The following is a 20855-nucleotide window of genomic DNA, read 5'->3' as shown; positions in this document are numbered from 1 at the left end:
GAGCAGAGCGGAGAGACAGCAGCGGCTGCACACTTACAGGAAGGACTTCATGTCCAAGCCGCGGTTGCGGATCTGCCCCACCACATGGTCCCAGCTGCCAGGGTTGGAGCTGCTCCGGCCGCCGGCCGTCGGGTGCTTGGAGCCGGCGCCGCCGCCGCCGCCTTGGCGCGTTTGGCCGCCGCCGCCGCCGCCACCACCGCGGGTAGCCCGGGGGTTGGTGGCACCGGTGGCGGTGGAGGAGCCGCTGTGGGCCTGGAGGTGCCCCAAGCTCTGGCTGGTGGTGGGCTGGCTGTGGTTGGCGCGTTGGTGGTGCTGGCTGAGGGGCTGCTGCAGACTTTGCTGGCGCATGAGCGTGCGGGGCCTCTGGCATTTGGGGTCTCCTGCTGAGGTGGGGATATACTCAAGGGTAGTGGCTGTGGACAAGGTGGAGTCCTCGAAACTTAGCGAGAGGAAGGGCAGAGGAGAGGAGAGAAAGGAGAAGAAGGTGAAGGGGCAAAATTTGAGGAAGGAAAAGAAGAGCGTTAGAGAGAAGATGCCCCAGCGGAGGGAGCGCTCCGGCGGCGCCCAGCAGCGGATGCAGCCACCGCTCCTGCTGCCCCGGGGCCGCGGCTGGCTCTCGCCGAGGACGCGGGGCTCTCGCCGCGCTGCCATCCCGCCCGCCTGCCGTGCCGTGCCGTGCCAGGCTTGGTCGTGGCAGCCAGCTGGTCAGCGGGGATGGGCTGGGGTGCCCTCCTGCTCCCCGCCGTGCGCAGCCGGAGCCCGCCCAGCACCGCCAGCCGACCTGCTTTGTCTGCCAGCTAATTAGGCTGCTGCGTGAAGGCGAATCCCGCGGTGCCCGCTCACGTGTGCCAGCCAGCCAGCCCGGCCCGGCCCCATCCCAGTACCTCCCAGTCCGGCACCCAGCCGCCAGCACCGCCGCGGCTCAGCGTGTCCTCTTTAGCGGGACTGGGATGGCTGAGGGAGACCAGCAGCGATGGAGGGGCCGAGCTGGCCACAGTTGTGAGATGCCACCAAGCTGGGCGTGCCCAGGGCCGTGCCAGGCTGCCAGCAGAGTGGGATCCCACTGGGGTGGGAGTCTGGCCGTGCTCCCAGTCCCCGGATCATGGTTTGGGGGGATGCAGACAGAGCTCTAGCGGGGTGGGAAGTATGGAGAAGCCTATCCCTGCATGGACCACCTTTGCCTGGTCAACAGAGAGGGAGGAGCAGGCAAGGGGCTGGTGGAGGAAGCGGTGGTGCCATCGCTGGCTCATGCAGTCAACCCCACGTGGGGGTGGTGGCACATGCATGGCACAGCCCATACAGCCACGCACAGCACTGGTGCCCATAGCAGCCTGCAAAGCTCATGACCACGAGGCCAAGGAGTCAAATCAGCCTGGCAAAAGCTTTGAGGATCCATATTGCCCTGCCTGACACTGGGCAATCACCTCGAGCAGCAGCCACCAACCTTGCCCTGTGCCCTTTGCCACCCAAGGCTGGGCAGGGTGCTGGTTGAAACCATATGGCAAAGCTGTGCCATCGTGCAACGCCAGCAGCGAGGGACAGAGAGGGAGGGGGGAAGGATAAATAGCTTAAAACAACAAAGAAAGGAGGGAAGAAGGAGTGAAAAGTGAGAGAAAGAGAGAGAGGAGGGAGGGAAGAGGAGAGGAGTGGAGAGCTGGGACGGATCCGGGCTGAAGGGACGTGGGGCACTGCCACCCCCCGCTGTGTCTGCCACCGACCTGCTTTTGCTTTCCTATCAAATCCTAAATTAGTTCCATTTACAACCTCTCAGTCACAGGAAACTAAATCTGGCTCCTCTCGGCCCCATGCCAGCTGGAGGAGCGAGCTCCTGCCAGCACTGTGCCAGGCGGCAGCTTGCCCTGCCCATGCCAGCGCTGGTGCCACCAGTACCAGTGGAGAGGTATGGCAGCCAAACCCTCAGTATGGTCCTCATCAACGCCCCCCAAACAGACAGGTCTGCACAAAAGAGATCACACAGAATCCCAGCAGGGTGGGGTTGGAAAAGACCTCTGGAGATCAGCCAGTCCAAGCCTCCTGCTAAAGCAGGGCACCCACAGCAGCTTGCCCAGCAGCACAATGCCCAGGGCCACTTGCAAGCTCTCCACACAAAGAGACTCCACAACCTCTCTGGGCAGCCTGCTCCAGCCCTCCAGCACCCTCACACCAAACAAGCTTCTCCTCAGCCTCGCATGCAACCTCCTGCACTCCACTTTGTGCCCTCTGCCCCTTGGCCTGGCCCTGGGCACCACTCACAAGAGCCTGGCCCCAGCCTCTTGCCCCCCACAGCTCCTTTAGCTGTTGCTGAGCACTGAGCAGATGCCCTCTGGGGCTGCTCTCCTGCAGGCTCAGCAGCCCCTCTCAGTCTTTGCTCCTCACTCAGCATTCCATCCTGGCCAGCTCTGACATGGAGATACCAAAAGTCAGGAAGCTTTGCAGGTAGCCTCCACACCCCCTGAGCCCTGCCCTCACCACTTACACCATCCCAGTGCTCCCAGTCCATCCATCACCCACCTAGGCAGCTCTCAGTTCTTTTGGAGCTACCAGCCAGGACAACAGAGCCCAGTCCCCTTGCTGGCACTGTCCCAGCCTCCATGGCACAGAGCCATCCTTCACTCATCCCACCAGAACAGTGCAGGATCTCAGGGAGCTTCACTTCACCACCAAGACTGGATAAGGCTGAAGGGTGCTCAACTCTTCCTCACCTCTTCTTTCTGCCTCCTAGTAGCCAAATCCACAAGCACAACACCAAACAGGCAAGCATGGCTCCAAACTGGGGACACACACCAATCCTTGGTGCTCCAGGAGGCATGTGGGACGTGTCCATGGTGCAGGAGTGGCCTTTGCCTTTGGAAATGTTTCCTCAGAGCCTTTGCCACCAACCTCTCCACCTCTCCACCACCTCCCAACCATCACCACCAACCTTTCCAAAGGTGCCAGTTCTAGCAGCACCAGAACCACCAGAGCAGAGACCAGAAAAGCAGGACAGAGCCCAGAGCCACAAAATCACCATCATCTCCTTCAGCAGACCTGTGGTGGCTTCCAGCAGTGGAGGGTGACACCAAGACCCTCACCCAAGCTGCCTGTCCCTGTGTGCCACATCTCTGCTGCTCCCCTGAATCTGATCAATCCCTGATTATGGGGTGGTGAAGCCACAAGTGAGGTGCCAGTGCTGGGTCTTGCAGTTGTGCCATGGGTCAGGGAAGTACCACAGAGGAAAAGGGCTGGCGATGCCCCACGCCATCAACATGGGGACATGGGACAGCAGCCAGCAGCTCCTGCCTTTGAGGCATCACCAAGATGGTGCCCCAGGGAGCCTCACTGGAGATGCCAACAACTGTAGAATCATCAAGGTTGGACAAGCCCTCTAAGATCATCCACTCCAAACTTCAGCCTAACACCACCAAGGTCATTAAACCACGTCCCCAAGTGTCATATCTCCGTGGGTTTTGAACACCTCCAGGGATGGTGACTCCAGCACCTCCCTGGGCAGCCTGTTCCAATGCCTGACCACTCTTGCAGCAAAGTCATTTTTTCCTAATACCCAGTCTAAGCTTCCCATCAGCATCAGGTAAAGGCACCGTGTGGCAGACAGCAAAGCTGCTTGTGTCCTACAGCTGCCTCCTGAACCAAATGTTACCAAACCCTCACCTCATGGGCTGGAGGATCTCTTAAAGAATCAGAGAGTTGGGCTCTGGAATCTTGGACTTTGGACACCTGAAATCCTGGGGTCAGTTTTGGGCCCCTCACTCCAAGAAGGACACTTGAGGGACTGGAACAGGTCCAGAGAAGGGCAACAAAGCTGGGGAGGGATCTGGAGAACAGGAATGGTGAGGAGCAGCTGGGGGTGTGGAGGCTGGAGAAAAGGAGGCTGAGGGGAGAGCTTCTGGCTCTCTGCAGCTGCCTGCAAGGAGGCTGGAGCCAGCTGGGGGTTGGGCTCTGCTGCCAAGGAACAAGTGCCAGGACAAGAGGAACAAGTGCCAGGACAAGAGGAAATGGCCTCAAGGTGCCCCAGGGCAGGTTTAGGTTGGACATGAGCAACTATTTCTTTACTGAGCAGTCAGGCATTGGAAGAGGCTCTGCAGGGAGGTGGTGGAGTCACCATCTCTAGGGGGGCTCCAAACCCCTGTAGATGAGGCACCAGGGGACAAGGTTTAATGGCCACGGTGGTCTTAGAATCATGGAGTCATAGCCTCGTTCGGGCTGGAACAGACCTCTACGATGACCGAGCCCATCCCCCGAGGCTGTGCTGGCCTCTGGAGGCTGACGGTTGGTCCCGACGACCTGAAGAGGTCTCTTCCAGCCCGAACGCAGGTTCCCCGTTCTAGGACTGCACAAGACCGCTGAGCCCAAGCTTTGCCCTAAGGCCAGCAGGGCACTGCCCACGCTCTCGCTGCTGCCCCAGCCGAGCAGAGCCCTCTGGCCGCCGCCGGGTGGGGGTTTGCCGTGCCAAGCCCCCGTGCGGTCTCACTCACTTGGACAGGCTGAGCTTTCCTGCGGCCAAGTGACTCTGCACCGTGTGCCAGCGGCCCCGTGCCGCCTTCCCCGTGCCAGGCTCGCTGTGGGCAGAGATGCTGCTCCTCAGGCCGTCCTCGCCGAGCCGCTGCTTCTCCCCGGGCCGAGCGTCTCGATCCCCGGCCAACCCCGCGGCCGCCGACGCCGTCAGCTTGGCCCCTGATAACAGAGAGCCACTGGGCCGGGTCGGCGGCCGAGAAAAAAAAAAAACCCAGGACAGACAGCCGAGAAGCCAGGACGGACAGACGGACGGATGCGGAAAGGGCGAGGGGAAGCCGTCGAAGGGGAGGACAAGGGGAGGGGAGAAAAGCCGGAGGTGGGACAGACGGACAAGACGGACAGACAGACAGAGAGAGAAAGAGAGACGTCAGCACTGCCAACGGAATAAAAAAGAGGAGGGGATCCTGGTTTTGGGATGGGGGTGTCTGGGGGGGGGGGGGGGGGCAGGAGGGGGGCGTCTCGGTGAGTCCGTCCGAAATCAAGGTAGGAGGAAGGTGGGGAAGGGATCAGGGGGTGTGTGTGGGGGTCTCCACCTGCTGGCAGTCCAGCCCTGCTGAGGGGAACCCAATCCCACGCCGAGGTGGGTGGTCCCCAACGTGCAACCCCATCCTGCACCACCACCACTACAAGGGCTTGGGTTAGCTTCAGAGATCCAGAGAATGGGTTGGGTTGGAAGGGACCTTAAAAGACCCTCAGGTTCCATCCCTCCTGCTGTGGGCAGGGACCACGGAGCCCAGGTTGCTCCAGGTCTCACCCAACCTGGCCTTCGACACCTCCAGGGAGGGAGCATCCACAGCCTCCCTGGGCAACCTGCTCCATTATCTCACCAGGTCCTCAAGCTCCTTTCCATCCCAGCCCATGACACTGTGTCTACATGTGACTGGGGGGCTGGGGGGGGGGGGGGGGGAAGGAACAACACAGCACCCACCACCATGCCCCCACTTTACTTGCCACCCACCACCCATCCCTTGGAAGAAAGGAGGGGTTGCTCGTCTCCATGGGGTTGCCCATGGGGTGAGGAAGAAGAGGAAGAAGAGAAAGGGATCAAGAGGAAGAAGAAGAGGCTGAAGTGGCGGAGGAAGGCGAGTGGGTGCTGCCCATATACTCACTAGAGGGAAGCAAACCCGGCAGGGAGGAGACTCACTTGAGGGAAAGGCGCGGGTCACCGTAGGGAGCGTAAGGAGAAATGTTTAGGATAAACTCCTTGGGAGGGTAGGAGCTCCATTTCTGCTGCACTGTGTTGTCATTGTTATTCCAAAAGTCTCTGTCTAGATCACTACGGAGGCCGGAGACCAGAGGGAAGGAAAGAAAAACAAAAGAGAACACAAAAACCAAAACAAAAAAACCAACAAACAACAACAACAACAACAACAAAAAAAATGGGGAGGGGAAATACAAGAGAAAGAAGCTGAATTCCTGCGGGGAAAGGGGAAAGGGGAAAACAAAACAACCAAAAGAAGCCCCCCCCCCCCCACGCCCCTAAAAACAAAAGTAATCCCGAACCCTCCACCCCTGGAGCGCCGGGATCCTGTGGAGAGAGATGGGAGTGCAGTGCTGCCCGCCCCTGGGGCGCTGACACACAGACACACACACGCACACGGACAGACGGACGGATGGACGGAGCGGGGCGGAGCTGTGGAGAGACGGGAGAGGGAGGCTGGGAAGGAGAGAAGGGTGATGAGGGGTTAGAGAGGTGCCCGTTGGCATGGAGTTGGTGTGGTGTGCCCGGTGCATGGGTCTGGGTGGCCCTGGCATGCATGTCTGGGTGGCCCTGGCATATGTCTGGGTGGCTCTGGCATGCGTCTGCATCCCTGGCACATGCGTCTGTGTCCCCAGCACATGTGTCTGTGTGTCTCTGGAACCCATCTGCATCCCTGGCACATGTGTCTGTGTGTCCCTGGGACCCATCTGTATCCCTGGCACATGTGTCTGCATCCCTGGCACATGTGTCTGTGTGTCCCTGGAACCCATCTGCATCCCTGGCACATGCATCTGTGTCCCCAGCACATGTGTCTGTGTGTCCCTGGAACCCATCTGCATCCCTGGCACATGTCTCTGCATCCCTGGCACATGTGTCTGTGTGTCCCTGGAACCCATCTGCATCCCTGGCACATGTATCTGCATCCCTGGCACATGTGTCTGTGTGTCCCTGGAACCCATCTGCATCCCTGGCACATGTGTCTGTGTGTCCCTGGAACCCATCTGCATCCCTGGCACATGCGTCTGTGTCCCCAGCACATGTGTCTGTGTGTCCCTGGAACCCATGTGCATCCCTGGCACATGTATCTGCATCCCTGGCACATGTGTCTGTGTGTCCCTGGAACCCATCTGCATCCCTGGCACATGCGTCTGTGTCCCCAGCACATGTGTCTGTGTGTCCCTGGAACCCATGTGCATCCCTGGCACATGTATCTGCATCCCTGGCACATGTGTCTGTGTGTCTCTGGAACCCATGTGCATCCCTGGCACATGTCTCTGCATCCCTGGCACATGTGTCTGTGTGTCTCTGGAACCCATCTGCATCCCTGGCACATGCATCTGCATCCCCAGCACATGTGTCTGTGTGTCCCTGGCACCCATCTGCATCCCTGGCACATGCATCTGCATCCCCAGCACATGTGTCTGTGTGTCCCTGGCACCCATCTGCATCCCTGGCACATGCATCTGCATCCCCAGCACATGTGTCTGTGTGTCCCTGGCACCCATCTGCATCCCTGGCACATGCGTCTATGTCCCCAGCACATGTGTCTGTGTGTCCCTGGCACCCATCTGCATCCCTGGCATATGTGTCTGTGTCCCCAGCACATGTGTCTGTGTGTCCCTGGAACCCATCTGCATCCCTGGCATATGTGTCTGTGTCCCCAGCACATGTGTCTGTGTGTCCATGGTGCATGTGTCTGTGTGTCCCTGACATGTGCTTGTGTGTCCCTGGCACATGTGAGTGGCCCTAGCATGCATCTGCATCCCTGGCACACGTGTCTGTGTCATGTGTGTCTCTATGTCCCTGGCACATGTTGCTGTGTCCGTGGCACAAGTATCTGTGTGTCCCTGACATATGTCTGCATCCCTGCACTGTGTCTGTGTGTCCCTGGCACATGTGTTTGTGTGTCACTGCCATGTGTCTGTGTGTCCCTGGCACATCTGTCTGGCTGTTTTTGGCACGTGTGTCCATGTGTCCCTGGCACATGTGTGTGTCCCTGGCATGCATCTTCATCCCTGGCACATCTGTCTGTATGTCCTTGTCACAGGTGTTTGTGTCCTCATCCTGTATCTGTGTGTGCCCATCCTGTGCCTGTGCACCCTTGTCACAGGTGTCTGTGTGTGCCCATCAGGTGTGTCTGTGCACCCTTGTCACAGGTGTCTGTGTGTGTCCATCCTGTGCCTGTGCATCCTTGTCACACACATCTGTGTGCCCATCCTGTGCCTGTGCATCCTTGTCACAGGTGTCTGTGTGCCCATGCTGTGCCTGTGCACCCTTGTCACAGGTGTGTGTGTGCCCATCCTGTGCCTGTGCATCCTTGTCACAGGTGTCTGTGTGTGCCCATCCTGTGCCTGTGCATCCTTGTCACAGGTGTCTGTGTGTGCCCATCCTGTGCCTGTGCACCCTTGTCACAGGTGTCTGTGTGTGCCCATGCTGTGCCTGTGCATCCTTGTCACAGGTGTCTGTGTATGCCCATCCTGTGCCTGTACACCCTTGTCACAGGTGTCTGTGTGTGCCCATCCTGTGCCTGTGCATCCTTGTCACAGGTGTCTGTGTGTGCCCATTCTGTGCCTGTGCATCCTTGTCACACACATTTGTGTGCCCATGCTGTGCCTGTGCATCCTTGTCACTGGTGTCTGTGTGTGCCCATGCTGTGCCTGTGCATCCTTGTCACAGGTGTCTGTGTGTGCCCACCAGGTGTGCCTGTGCATCCTTGTCACACACATCTGCGTGCCCATCCTGTGCCTGTGCATCCTTGTCACAGGTGTCTGTGTGTGCCCACCAGGTGTGCCTGTGCATCCTTGTCACACACATCTGTGTGCCCATCCTGCGCCTGTGCACCCTTGTCACAGGTGTCTGTGCCCATCAGGTGTGTCTGTTGGTCCTCTCCTCCTGGGCAGCCGGGTGCTGGGAGCGGTCGCTGCTTGGTTGCCCATGATGCTGCCAGGTCTCGCAGACCCCTCCAGGTCCCCTCTTGCAGAACCAGGAAGAAGTCACTGCCAGCACTGGCTCCAGCAAGCCCAGCCTGAGCTTGGTGCCAGGGGCTTGGGTGCTGGGTAGCTCCCTGCTGGCCCTGGAGGACTTGAGAAGCCTCCACTGCCCAACCCTCACAGCCCTCCTCGATGCCCACCTGTGGCTCTTGGTTGAGCCTGGTTGCACGGAACCTGCTGGAGCTGGGAAGGAAGAGCTGCATGTGCCATGCCTGTGAGAAAGGATCTGCCCCCTCCTCCAGTCCCAGCTGGGCACAGCCGTACCCGAGGTAGTCCCAGATGCCTACACCCCAATAACGCCCTGGGCAGGTTACCCTGGTAGTGATCTAGCCCTGGCTCCTCCCAAGGACCCTGTGGGGTGCCAGGGGATGTGAGGGACTGAGCTGCTGCTGGGGTGCCCAGAAAAGACCCAGCTGGCTGCCAACTCCTTTCCCAGCAGCAGGAGGTGTCGCAGCTCCCCTCTCCACCTGGCCATGGTCTGCAGAGCTGTGCCAACTACACATGCAACAGGGCCAGGCATGGTTCAACTGGCAGGGCTGCCATCCCTGGGGACAACATGCTGAGGTCCCCACAACTCCATCCTGCCATGCACACAGCTCCGTGGGCAAGCCAGGAGGGGCACCCAAAGCCCTGTGACCCCTCCCAGCTTCCTGGAGAGCCTCTGCCACTGGGGCTGGAGGTATCTGGGGACAACTGTGCCTTGACTGGGGGCACCAGGCAGCTGCAGGAGGATTGAGGGTGGCACAGCAGTAGGACCCATCCATTGTTTGATCTCTCTGGGCAAGTAGCTGCTGCCCAGCTCACTCTGTCAGGGCTGGGCATCCACCTTCATCACTGGGAGCAGTGGGATGGCCACCTCTGTCCCCAAGAAAGGACCTCCCAGCTGCTAATAGGGATGGCATCGATCCAGCTTTGTGTCTCCACGCAGGCAGGGTGCCCGTGAGTGGGTGCTGAGCGTGGCTGTGCCAGCCCTGTGGGCACAGAGGCTCCTGATGCCACAGCCCCCTGCACCTTTGTCCCCCTTCAACCCTGGCACCTACTTGATGGCCTTCTTCTCACTGCGGCCTCGGCTGGAGTCTGGGGTCCCTACGGTCTCCAGGGAAGTCTTGTAACGCTTCCCCTGCCGGGAGGAAGAGGAAGGGGGAAGAGGGAAGGAAGGGGAAGAGAAAAGGGGAGAGGAAGACAAGGAGGAGGAAGAAGAGGGAGAGGGTAGGGAAGGGGAAAGGAGAGGGGAAAGGAAAGAGGAAGGAGAAGAAGGGTGAGGGGAAGGAAAAAGGGAAAAGGCAAAGGAAGAAGGAAAGGAGGAGAAGTGAGTCGGTGTGTGGCGAGGAGACTCCCAGCACACCCCAAAGCACCACAGCCAAGGGTGAGGATGAGGGGAGTTGCCCTGGGTGTTTCCTGTTATCCCTCAGAGCCTCTCCAGTTGCCAGGCTCCATCCCAGCACACCAGGCAGCAAACCTGCCAATGTCATCATCATGACCCAGTAAAGACACTGGGAAGATGCTGGTCTGGCCACGCTGGTGCCACCCCTGAGAAGAGCTGGAGGGCAGAGGGGAGCTCATCCTGTTGTGTCTGCCCCTAGGACAGAGCAGCAGCCACCACCTGCCGACCCTGCCATGAGCTCACTGAGGGGGGAGGGAGGGGAGGAGCAGGTAATTTTGGGATTAATTGAACGTGAATTAATTGAGTTCACCTTCCCCAGCGAAAGGGAAGAGCTGCCATATGCTAATGAAGCAGGAGCTGGCTCCAAACTGGGGCTCCTAATCAGGGCACATCGCTGCCACCTCCGATGGCAGGTTCAGCCTGTGCCACTCTGCTCCCAGCCAGGGAGGACAAGAGCCCAATTAATGCCAATTAGCCAACAATTAGGAGCAGAAGCTGCTCCACGCAGGTGCAGAAAGGCTGAGGTGGGATAGGAGAAGGATGGGTCTGTGGCTCAGCCATCCCACTACTGCTGATCCTGTACCTGCAAGGTGGTTGCTGAGGATCTGGAGAGGGTTTGTGTCTTCTCCTTCTCCACAGCCACATCACCTGCTTGGCAGTCAGGTGCCAGCACCTGCAGGCTTGCTGGACCTCTTTGGGTGCCCATGAGCTAACCTTACCAAGATCTGCAGGGATGCTGGACCCCCTTAGACAGCCATGGACTAATCCTCATGGCATGTTGGACCTTCTTGGGTGTCCATGCACACATACTACCAGGATTGTGGTAGTGCTGCTCAGTCTGGAGAGGTGAAGGCTCCCAGGTGACCTTACTGTGACCTTTCAGTATCTGAAGTGGGCTACAAGAAAGCTGGGGAGGGACTTTTTAGGCTGGGGGGAATGGAGCAAAGCTGGAGGTGGGGAGATTCAGACTGGATGTTAGGAAGAAGCTCTTCACCATGAGGGTGGTGAGAGTTCAGAATGGGTTGCTCAGAGAGATGGTGGAAGCCTCATCCCTGGAGGTGTTTAAGGCCAGACTAGATGAGGCTGTGGGCAGCCTGATCTAGGGTAGGGTGTCCCTGCCCATGGCAGGGGGGGTGGAACTGGCTGATCCTGGTTGTCCCTTCCAGCCCTGAGTGATTCTGTGAGTCCATGACTGTATGATTCTATCATCTGCAGGGGTGCCCAACTTCTTTGGAAGCCCATGGGCTAATCCTGCTGGCACCTGCAGGATATTCAACCTCCTTGGGTGCCCACAGGCTCATCCTGGAGGGAGTTAGCCTCTAATCCAGCATTGTCCCCAGCTGGCCATGGCACAGGGCTCATGAGGACAGGGTAGCAACAGCTGCTGGCCCACCCTCTGCCAGTCCTAGCCAGGCTGGTGCTGCTGGGCACAGACTAGAGCCAGCCCAGCAGCCTCTCAGCAGCTTTGGCCACGGTTCCCCTGCAGCTCTTCCAGCTCAGTCAGGATGTCCCTGTCCTTTCCCAGCCTGAACACCTCTTCCTGGCCAATTTACACTTGTTTGTTCCTCTGCCAGCTTTGTCCTTCAGCACAAACCTTCCCCTCCTTCGTGCTCAACCCTCTGCCAGCCTCCTGCTCATCCTGGATGGCACCAGCTAGGTTTGGAAGCTCCTTCCCACCTCCACTCTCCACGTGCTGTGGCAGCTCCCACTGCCTCCGTGCTGCCTCATCCTTGGTGGACCCCCTCTCCTCTTCCCATGGGATTGCTTGGGATGAGCCACCAGAATCACCCTGGGGTGGGCATCTCCCACCAAGGTACATCCACCACCATCTCAGTGCCTGGCCCAGATTTGAATGTGGTGGTGAAGGAAATGTGGCAGCATCCCTGGGAAGAGGAGGAAGAGGAAGGAAGCAGGGCAGGAAGTAGCACTGCCCCAAGCCAAAGACCTCCCTGCCCTGGTGGGGCTTGAGGTGGGAATCTGGATGCCCTGGGAATGATGGGTGTGTGTGGGGGGGGAACAGTGGGTGGCAGGGTTGGCTCCCAGTGCTTGGTGGCAGTGGGGACAAGCTGGCCACCTTCCCGTGGCACTCTTCCAGGCAGGAGTGAGAGCAGCAGGCCAGGGGCCAGCTTGTTACTGCTGATGGCAGAGGTATAGATTTGGATGGGTTTGGCACCCTCCCTTCATGCTGCACAAAGTGTTTGGTCCAAACATCAAGGGCTGGAGGCTCTGCAGAGGGATCTGACCAGGCTGGATCTGTGAGATGAGGTCAGTTGTGAGAGGTTCACCAAAGCCAAGTGCTGGGAACTGCACCTGGGTCACAACAACCATGTGAAGGATCTAAGTTGAGGGCAAAGTGGCTGGAAACTGCCTGGTAAGAAAGAACCTGGCTGGTGACAGCAGCTGGAGATGAGCCAGGGTGTGCCCAGGTGGCCAAGAAGGGCACCAGCAGCCTGGTCTGGATCAGCAAGAGTGTGGGCAGCAGGAGCAGGGCAGGGATTGTTCCCCTGCACTGGGCACTGCTGAGGCTATTCCTGGATCCTGGGGTCAGGTTTGGGCTCCTCACTCTAAGAAGGACATTGAGGAGCTGGAACAGGTCCAGAGAAGGGCAGCAAAGCTGGGGAAGGGTCTGGAGAACAGGAATGGTGAGGAGCAGCTGAAGGAGCTGGGGGTGTTGAGGCTGGAGGAAAGGAGACTGAGGGGAGAGCTTCTGGCTCTCTGCAGCTGCCTGCAAGGAGGCTGGAGCCAGGTGGGGGTCAGGTTCTTGCCTCTTGTATCAGGTGATAGAACAAGAAGAAACAGCCTGAAATTGTGCCAGGGGAGTTTAGGTTGGAGATGAGGAACAATTTCTTTGCTGCAAGAGAGGTCAGGCACTGAACAGGCTGCCCAGGGAGGTGGTGGAGTCTCCATCCCTGGAGGAGGTGTTCAAGAAGTGTGTGGCCATGGCACCTGAGGACATGGCTTAGTGACCATGGGGGTGTTGAATTGGTGGCTGGACTTGAGCTTGGAGGGCTTTCCCAACCCAAACCATTCTACAAGTCCATGATGTCATCACTGCATCTCCTACAGCCCAAAATGAGCACTTCAGGTGGTGCCCACTCCATACCCATGCTTGGCAACTGCCTCTGCCTGCCCAGCCAACGCCCTGGCATTGCGCCTCCCGCCACTCACCCTTACCAAGGGGCACAAAGTGGCCAGAACCCACCTCACAGTGCAGGCCAGGGAAGCAAGAAGGGGTGCCCACTGCCAGCTCCCCGCCCTGTGCCCGCTGCCAGCCCCAGGAGGCTTACCAGTTTGCGCTGGCACCACTGGCAGATCCCGCAGAGGACAATGGTGACACTAAGGCTGACGGTGATGATGGCTGAGACCAGGAGGACGTCGCGGGAGGGAGAGCCTGGTGGGGAGCAAAGCAGAGCCACCACTCAAAGAGGGGACACTTAAAGGGGTCACAGTTCCCTACCCAAGGTGTCCCCAGCGTGGGCACGACTGGCACACAGCACCCGTGGAGAGCTGGGCGAGGACAGGGAGAGCAAAGGGCTGAGGGGGCCACGGTGCAGCTGGCAGGTCCCAACCCCAGCACACAACCCTCCCCAGCACAGAGTCATGGCAGCACAGAGTTGTTTGGGTTGACAGAGCTCTCTAAGGTCCTGTCCAACCATCAACCCAACACCACCATGCCCACTAAACCATGGCCACAGGTGCCATGGGCACAAGTTTCTTGCACACCTCTGGGGATGGGGACTCCATCACCTCCCTGGGCAGCCTGTTCAGTGCCTGACTTCCCCCCGCCCCTCTCTCCCCCACTCCCCAGCTCTGGGTTCCCAGTGGAATGCCCTGGTCCCCAGCTGCTGCCCAGGAGCTCATCTGGGAAGAGAGCAAAGGCTTTAATCTTTGTGGCACCCTGGCAGAGCTGGCATGTCTTACAAAGGTCACAGCGTCACCAGCAGCCTCCCTCAGCTCCTGCCGCTGCCAGGCCAGCACAGCTCAGCTGCTGCTTTCAGTCGCTTACCCTTCCTCTTTTCCCTGCCCCACCTCTTCCCCTTGCACATCCTTTCCCCTTCCCCTTCCTAATGCCCATCACTTACCCATCCTTTCACCTCCTCTAGCCTTTCTCTTCTTCTTCCTCTCCCTCTTCCCTCTCCCTTCTCCCTTTCTTCCTCCTCTTCCCCTTCCCTTTCCCTTTCCCTTTCCCTTTCCCTTTCCCTTTCCCTTTCCCTTTCCCTTTCCCTTTCTCTTTCCCTTTCCTTTTCCCTTCCTAATGCACATCCTTTTCCCCACCCATTCACCTTCTCCAGCCTCCTCCTCTTTTCCTTTCTCTTCCCCACCTCTTCCTCTTCCCTCTTTGCTTCCCCTTTGTCCTTCTGATTCCTGTCCCTTCTCCATCTCCATCTCTTTCCCATCATTTCAGGGTATCTCCACTATCCAGAACAGCCACCAAGCTCATGGCCACACTGTCCCCACGACCCCACCCCAGCACAGGGCATCCCCAGCACCAAACCATAGCCACACTGTCCCCATGCCCCTCAGCACAGGGCATCCCCAGCACCAAACCATGGCCACACTGTCCCCATGCCCCCAGCACAGCACAGGGCATCCCCAGCACCAAACCATGGCCACACTGTCCCCATGCCCCAGCACAGCACAGGGCATCCCCAGCACCAAACCATAGCCACACTGTCCCCATGCCCCTCAGCACAGGGCATCCCCAGCACCAAACCATGGCCACACTGTCCCCATGCCCCCCAGCACAGCACAGGGCATCCCCAGCACCAAACCATGGCCACACTGTCCCCATGCCCCCAGCACAGCACAGGGCATCCCCAGCACCAAACCATAGCCACAGTCCCCATGCCCCCAGCACAGCACAGGGCATCCCCAGCACCAAACCATGGCCACACTGTCCCCATGACCCCCACCCCAGCACCAAGCCATGGCCACACTGCCAGCATGATGTCCCCAGCACCGTGGCAGGATGACCCAAGGTGGCTCTGGGGTTGGGCATCCAGCAGGGACCCTAAGCCCAGCTCTAACCCCATTCCCTGGCAGGGCTCCTTGCTGTGGCATCCCAGAGCCAGCTCTTCACCCTGGCATGAGGACATGGGGACAGTGGGAGGCAAAGTGGCCAGAGCAGCTCTCCTGGAGCCCTGCTGCTGTATAAATATTAATCACTAATGATTAATAATTAATTTGCCCACAGCTCTTGTTATTGTAATGAAATTTGCCTGTGGCTAGGGGAGGGGGAAAGGGGTGTGGAATTCAGAACAGCCTGAGCAGAATGGATTAGGACACAATGAGGTCCCCAGTGTCACCAGTGCCATGCTCCCACCCTGGCATGCAGGTGGGTGAGGAAGAACCAGCAGCCAAGGGAGAGAAAGAGGTGTAAAGGGTGATGTGGCAGTAAAGAGGAGGTTATAAAGCCCCTCAAAGAGCTGAGCCTTGGGTAGGATGGGATGGGCAGGAGAGAGGTGAAAGTGTTCAAGGGACATGTAGGTGTCCCAGAAACAAGTGGCCATGGCACTTTGGGCCGTGGTTTGGTGGCCATGGTGGTCCTGGGTCGATGGTTGGACTTGATGATCTCGGAGGTCTTTTCCAACCCAAACAATTCTATGACTCTGTGACCTCTTGAAGCACCTTTTGAAGCTCCAGGCAAAGCCCAGAGAGGTTACAGCCAGGATCAGCCCTACCTCAGCCATCACCTCTTGTGTGGTGGCCAGGCAGGACACCCAGCTTTTGGTGTGTCACCATGTCCCCAGGCAGACATCAAGGTGATGGCAAGCACTGGGAGGGCTGAGCTGGCATTTAGTGTGTGTGTGGGGGGGGGGGGGGGGCACCCCAGGGTGGTTTGGAGGGTAGGACAAAGATGAGGGGACAAGTGGCCTGGGCTCCATGGTGCTCCTTCCATCCAAAGCCACCAGGAGGGATCCTCCATCCCTTCTCCATCCCGAGGAGCCTGTGTACAAGCCTCACTTAGCAACTGTTGCCTAGGAGGGAATTTGGGACCAGCCCTTAATTTCAAACATTTATAAACCCGAGTGAGAGAGCTGCTGCTGGGGGGGGGGGTGTGAGGGGTGTGTGTCTAAAGCAGCCTCTCTGGTGGAGGGGGCTGCCACAGCCCTCACTTGGGATATCCAGCTCTTGGAGGAGTGTGATCTCAGCCAGCCCACGCTCATCCCATGGGATAGCTGGGCAGGCTGGTGTGCTTGGGAATTGGGGTGATCCTCCCCTCAACCAAATGCCAGCTCACCCCTCCCAGCCAGGGAGTTAGTCATCAGCAAAGCATGGCCCTCAGCACCACAGCTCCACGGCTCTCAAACCCCTCCAGGCATGGGGACTCCACCACTGCCCTTGGGCAGCCTGGGACAGCCCTCAAGGGCAACAAATTGTTCCTCATCTCCAACCTAAAACTCCCCTAGGGCAACTTGAAGACCTTTCCTCTTGTCCTGACACTTGTTCCTTGGCAGCAGAGCCCACCTGGCTCCAGCCTCCTTGCAGACAGCTGCAGACAGCCAGAAGCTCTCCCCTCAGCCTCCTTTCCTCCAGCCTCAACACCCCCAGCTCCCTCAGCTGCTCTCACCATTCCTGTTCTCCAGACCCTTCCCCAACTTTGCTGCCCTTCTCTGGACCTGCTCCAGCCCCTCAATGTCCTTCCTGGAGTGAAGAGCCCAAGAAATGTCTAGAGAAGTTCTCTGCATGCATCCCCTGGGGACATGGTTTAATGGCCATGGTGGTCTTAGGTTGATGGTTGGACTCTGATCCTAGAGGGCTTTTCCAACCTGACAACTCCATGATTCTATGGAAGACCAATGGCTGGGCCAAGCAAAGCACCACCTCGAGCCCCCTCAGCACTAGGGAGATGGGTCTGGTGGCAGTGATGGCAGTGTGTCACCATGTGCCCTTCTGTCCTAAGCCATGGCGCAGCTGCTCCCTAAGCTCCACTTCTTGTGCCTGTGGAAGAACCACTTCAAGCCTTGCCCCAAGCACGAAGCAGGAGGCTCAGAAATCCCAGAGGGATTATGCCTCTGTAAGCAACATGTGAGCTGGAGATCCAGTGGGGTTGGCCTGGAGAAGGTGAGAAGCAAGTGGTGAGAGCTGCTGATGCTGAGGGGTTTAACATGCAGCTGAGCAGCAGCACCAGGGAGCTACAGAGAGGTGGAGGTGGGTATCGGTGGCATGGCAGAGCTGGGCACCCCTGTGCCCTCAGCACAGCCCAGGCATGCCCTGTGGTGCTTCAGACAGCTCCAGCCTTCTCCCTGCCCCCAGTCCTTGTCATAGAATCAACCAGGTTGGAAGAGACCTCCAAGATCATCCAGTGTCTTGGTGGCTTTGTGCACCTTAGTGGCTTTGTGCATCTTGGTGGCTTCATGCACCTTGGTGACTTTGTGCATCTTGATGCCTTTGTGCACCTTGATGGCTTTGTGCACCTAGATGGCTTTGTGCATCTTGGTGGCTTCATGCACCTTGGTGGCTTTGTGCACCTTGGTGGCTTAGTGCACCTTGATGGCTTAGTGCACCTTGGTGGCTTCGTGCACCTTGATGGCTTTGTGCACCTAGATGACTTCAAGCACCTTGGTGACTTCATGCACCTAGATGGCTTTGTGCACCTTGATGGCTTTGTGCACCTTGGTGGCTTTGTGCACCTTGGTGACTTCATGCACCTAGATGGCTTTGTGCATCTTGATGGCTTTGTGCACCTTGGTGGCTTAGTGCACCTAGATGGCTTTGTGCATCTTGGTGGCTTCATGCACCTTGGTGGCTTCATGCACCTTGGTGGCTTTGTGCACCTAGATGACTTCAAGCACCTTGGTGGCTTTGTGCATCCTGAGGTTGGACTTGATGACCTTCAAGGTCTTTTCCAACCTGAGTGGTTCTGTGACCCTGTGGTCTTGGTGGGCCTGTACACCTGAGTGGGTTTGTGCACCTTGGTGGCTCTGCATTACCTGAGTGGTGTGGCACATCTCAGTTGCTTTGTGCACCACAGTGGCCACTTATGCACGCTCAGCTCTCCCCTTCAGCCTGGCACAGCAAGACCACCATGCTCAAGGGCATCTCTAGCCCTTTTCCTCCCCAGTCTCCTTCCACATGGCAGGGGTTTCCTCTCTCCTTGTGTCCATCCCAGCACTCAAACCCAGTCACAAGTCCTCCATCGCCACCAACTCCTCACCGTGGACCCGCACCAAAGCCAACGACCCCCAGGCAGCATCTCCTGTGCTCCTAGGGCAAGCCACCCAAAAGGGGCATCCAAGGTGAGGCCTTTAGCTCCTGGCTGCTCTCTCAGGCAGGATGGAGAAGCTGGAAGTCTCCTCCAGAGAGTGGCAAGTGGCCAAGGGCTTTGGACAAGCAGTTGGCACAAATGAGCACCACTGGGGTTGGGGCCAACCTCTCCACAGGTGCCCCAGTGAGAAGACAGAGCCCAGCTCTACTCTCAAGGCCATAATCTTGGGTGCAGAACCCAAAATACCCAACTCTAGAGTGGAGTGGGCATGGTGCCCACCCCAGAGCTGCTCCACTCTCCAGCCCCACCTCCTCCATCAACAAGACCCATCGATGCCAAACACCCCTGCGGTGGGCAGGAGTCAAAGCCATGCAGACAGCTCCCCAGGACCTCCAGCCAGCTGGAGAAGCAACCAAAGCTTCCTTCCACAGTCCCATCCCCACGCAGAGAACCTTCTCCCTGTGCCAAGCCACCATGGCTGTCACCACGCCGGTGCCCAGTGTGCCAGCCCATGCCCACCTGCTCACCAAACCCAGCAGAGGAAGCATGTGAGCACCCAGGGTGAGGAGGGACTGGAGTGGGGGGAAGAAGAAGAAGAAGAACAGGAGAAGGTGCCAAGCAAGCTGCACGTCCCCACCACCATCACCATCAGGTTCTGCTGCCAGCTGCCGAGCCGGGGTGGGATGTGACGTTGAACCCAAACTGGGATGATGATGGTGGTGATGATGGTGATGGTGATGATGATGATGACGAAGACAACAGTGCTAGGGAAGGGATTGGTGGTGATGTTGGGAAAGTGGAGGATGGGATGGGATGGAGAGGTCAGGCCCCACATGGCATCAGACCATCACTGTACCATGGTGGAGGAGCATGGGGTGGGGAGGGAGGTGGCAGTGTTGCCATGCTGGGGCTTCCCAGATGCTGTTTGCCTGGCACCAGGCCATTAATTCCTCCTCTTCTCATCCTCCCACTCATTTGCTAGATATTTCCCAAACCTCTTATTTTTAGGTTGCAGCTGAAAAACTGTGAATTTTGCAGCTTTCTCTCCTGTGCAGGATCCTGACTGGAATGGGAGTGGGAACTGGCCAGGACTGTGGTGGGGCAAAACCCTTGGGAGAAGGAGAGGAACTGGGCCTGGAGAAGAGGCTGCCAGGATGCCAAACCTCCGAGGAGGGATGAGGTCTCACCATTAGCCCTGGAAAACAACCCACTGGGCATTTTAGGGCTGCTCTCAGGCAGGTTGGCATCTTCAAGGACAGAGGTGGGTGGCAGGTTGGAGGGTTGAGATGTTTGGGTCTGGGGGGGGTGCCATGCAGCCAGGGGGCTGTGGAGGCACAGGGTGCTCAGTGGGTGATGCTGGGAGCCCCATGGTTGTCCCACTGCCCTGGGGAGGGGGGAGGAGGAGATCCTGCTTTTGCTCCTGTGACGGGGGTGGGAGTGGGGCAGGATCATGATGGTGCAAAACACATGACCTCAGTGCAGGAAGAGGGCATGGAGGAGGTTGCCAGAGTGCCACATCTCCAAGGAGGGATGAGGTCTCACCACCATCCCTGAAAAGCAACCCACTGGGCATTTTGGGGCTGCTCTGAGCAAGGTTGGCATCTCATGGGGCAGCGCTGGGTGGGCACAGAGGTAGCAAGCTGGAGGTGGAGGTGGCACCGGGGGCCATATAGGCACTAGGTGCTCAATGGGTGATGTTGATAGCCCCATGGTCATCCCAGTGTCCTGGAGTAGATCCTGGCCAATGTCTGACTATCAGATGAGCCTTAGGTGGGGCAGGATCAGCACAGCACCACAGCTCAGCAGCCCAGGCATGCTCTGGGCTGAGAAGGAAGGGAACTGGAATCTGTTCTCCTTATGTGTCTGTTCGTCTGTCCCCCTCTCCAACACAGCCATCAAGCTCTCCATCCATCCCTCCCTCCGTGAATCCCTCCCTCCTTCCATCCATGCATGTATGCATCCATCCATGCATCTGTGCATGCATGTATGCATTCATCCCTCCATCCATCTATCCATCCCTCCATCCATCTGTGCATGCATGTATGCATTCATCCCTCCATCCATCTATCCATCCCTCCATCCATCCGTGCATGCATGTATGCATCCATCCCTTCATCCCTCCATGCATGCATGCATCCATCCCTCCATCCATCTATCCATCCATCCTTCCATCTATTTATTCATCCCTCCATCCATCCATGCATGCATGCATCCATCCCTCCATCCATCTATCCATCCATCCTTCCATCTATTTATTCATCCCTCCATCCATCCATGCATGCATGCATCCATCCCTCCATCCATCTCTCCATCCATCCCTCCATCCATGCATGCATCCATCCATCCCTCCATCCATCTATCCATGCCTCCCTCCATCCATCCATCCATCCCTCCATCCATCTATCCATGCCTCCCTCCATCCATCCATCCCTCCCTCCATCCATTCCTCCCTCCATCCCTCGGACACAGCTGCTTCTCCAGCCAGCCATCTGGCCAGCCCCCGGAGCTGTCAATCCATCAATCCTTCCATCTCTGCCTCCCCCCACGCAGAAGCTGCCT

The 20855-nt window shown here is 58.2% G+C and overlaps 1 protein-coding gene across 5 annotated transcripts in view; it reads right to left on the bottom strand.

Annotated features, from left to right (window-relative positions):
• SYT7 (synaptotagmin 7) overlaps positions 1-20855 on the bottom strand; it is a 45042-nt gene that overhangs the window by 14518 nt on the left and 9669 nt on the right. For 2 of the 5 annotated variants that reach the window (XM_064163321.1, XM_064163320.1), the window contains exons 2-6: positions 13375-13478; positions 9744-9823; positions 5657-5788; positions 4473-4688; positions 38-439 (exon numbers count right to left, since the gene is read on the bottom strand). In XM_064163321.1, coding sequence (XP_064019391.1) covers positions 38-439; positions 4473-4688; positions 5657-5788; positions 9744-9823; positions 13375-13478 — 934 coding nt within the window. The remainder of the gene's footprint in view (positions 1-37; positions 440-4472; positions 4689-5656; positions 5789-9743; positions 9824-13374; positions 13479-20855) is intronic. The other 3 variants (XM_064163323.1, XM_064163322.1, XM_064163324.1) reach the window with 3 other exon arrangements.

The sequence above is a fragment of the Pogoniulus pusillus genome, chromosome 24 (assembly GCF_015220805.1).
Source record: "Pogoniulus pusillus isolate bPogPus1 chromosome 24, bPogPus1.pri, whole genome shotgun sequence".
In the NCBI taxonomy this organism is placed as follows: Eukaryota; Metazoa; Chordata; class Aves; order Piciformes; family Lybiidae; genus Pogoniulus; species Pogoniulus pusillus.
This window is presented reverse-complemented; position numbering and strand designations above follow the sequence as displayed.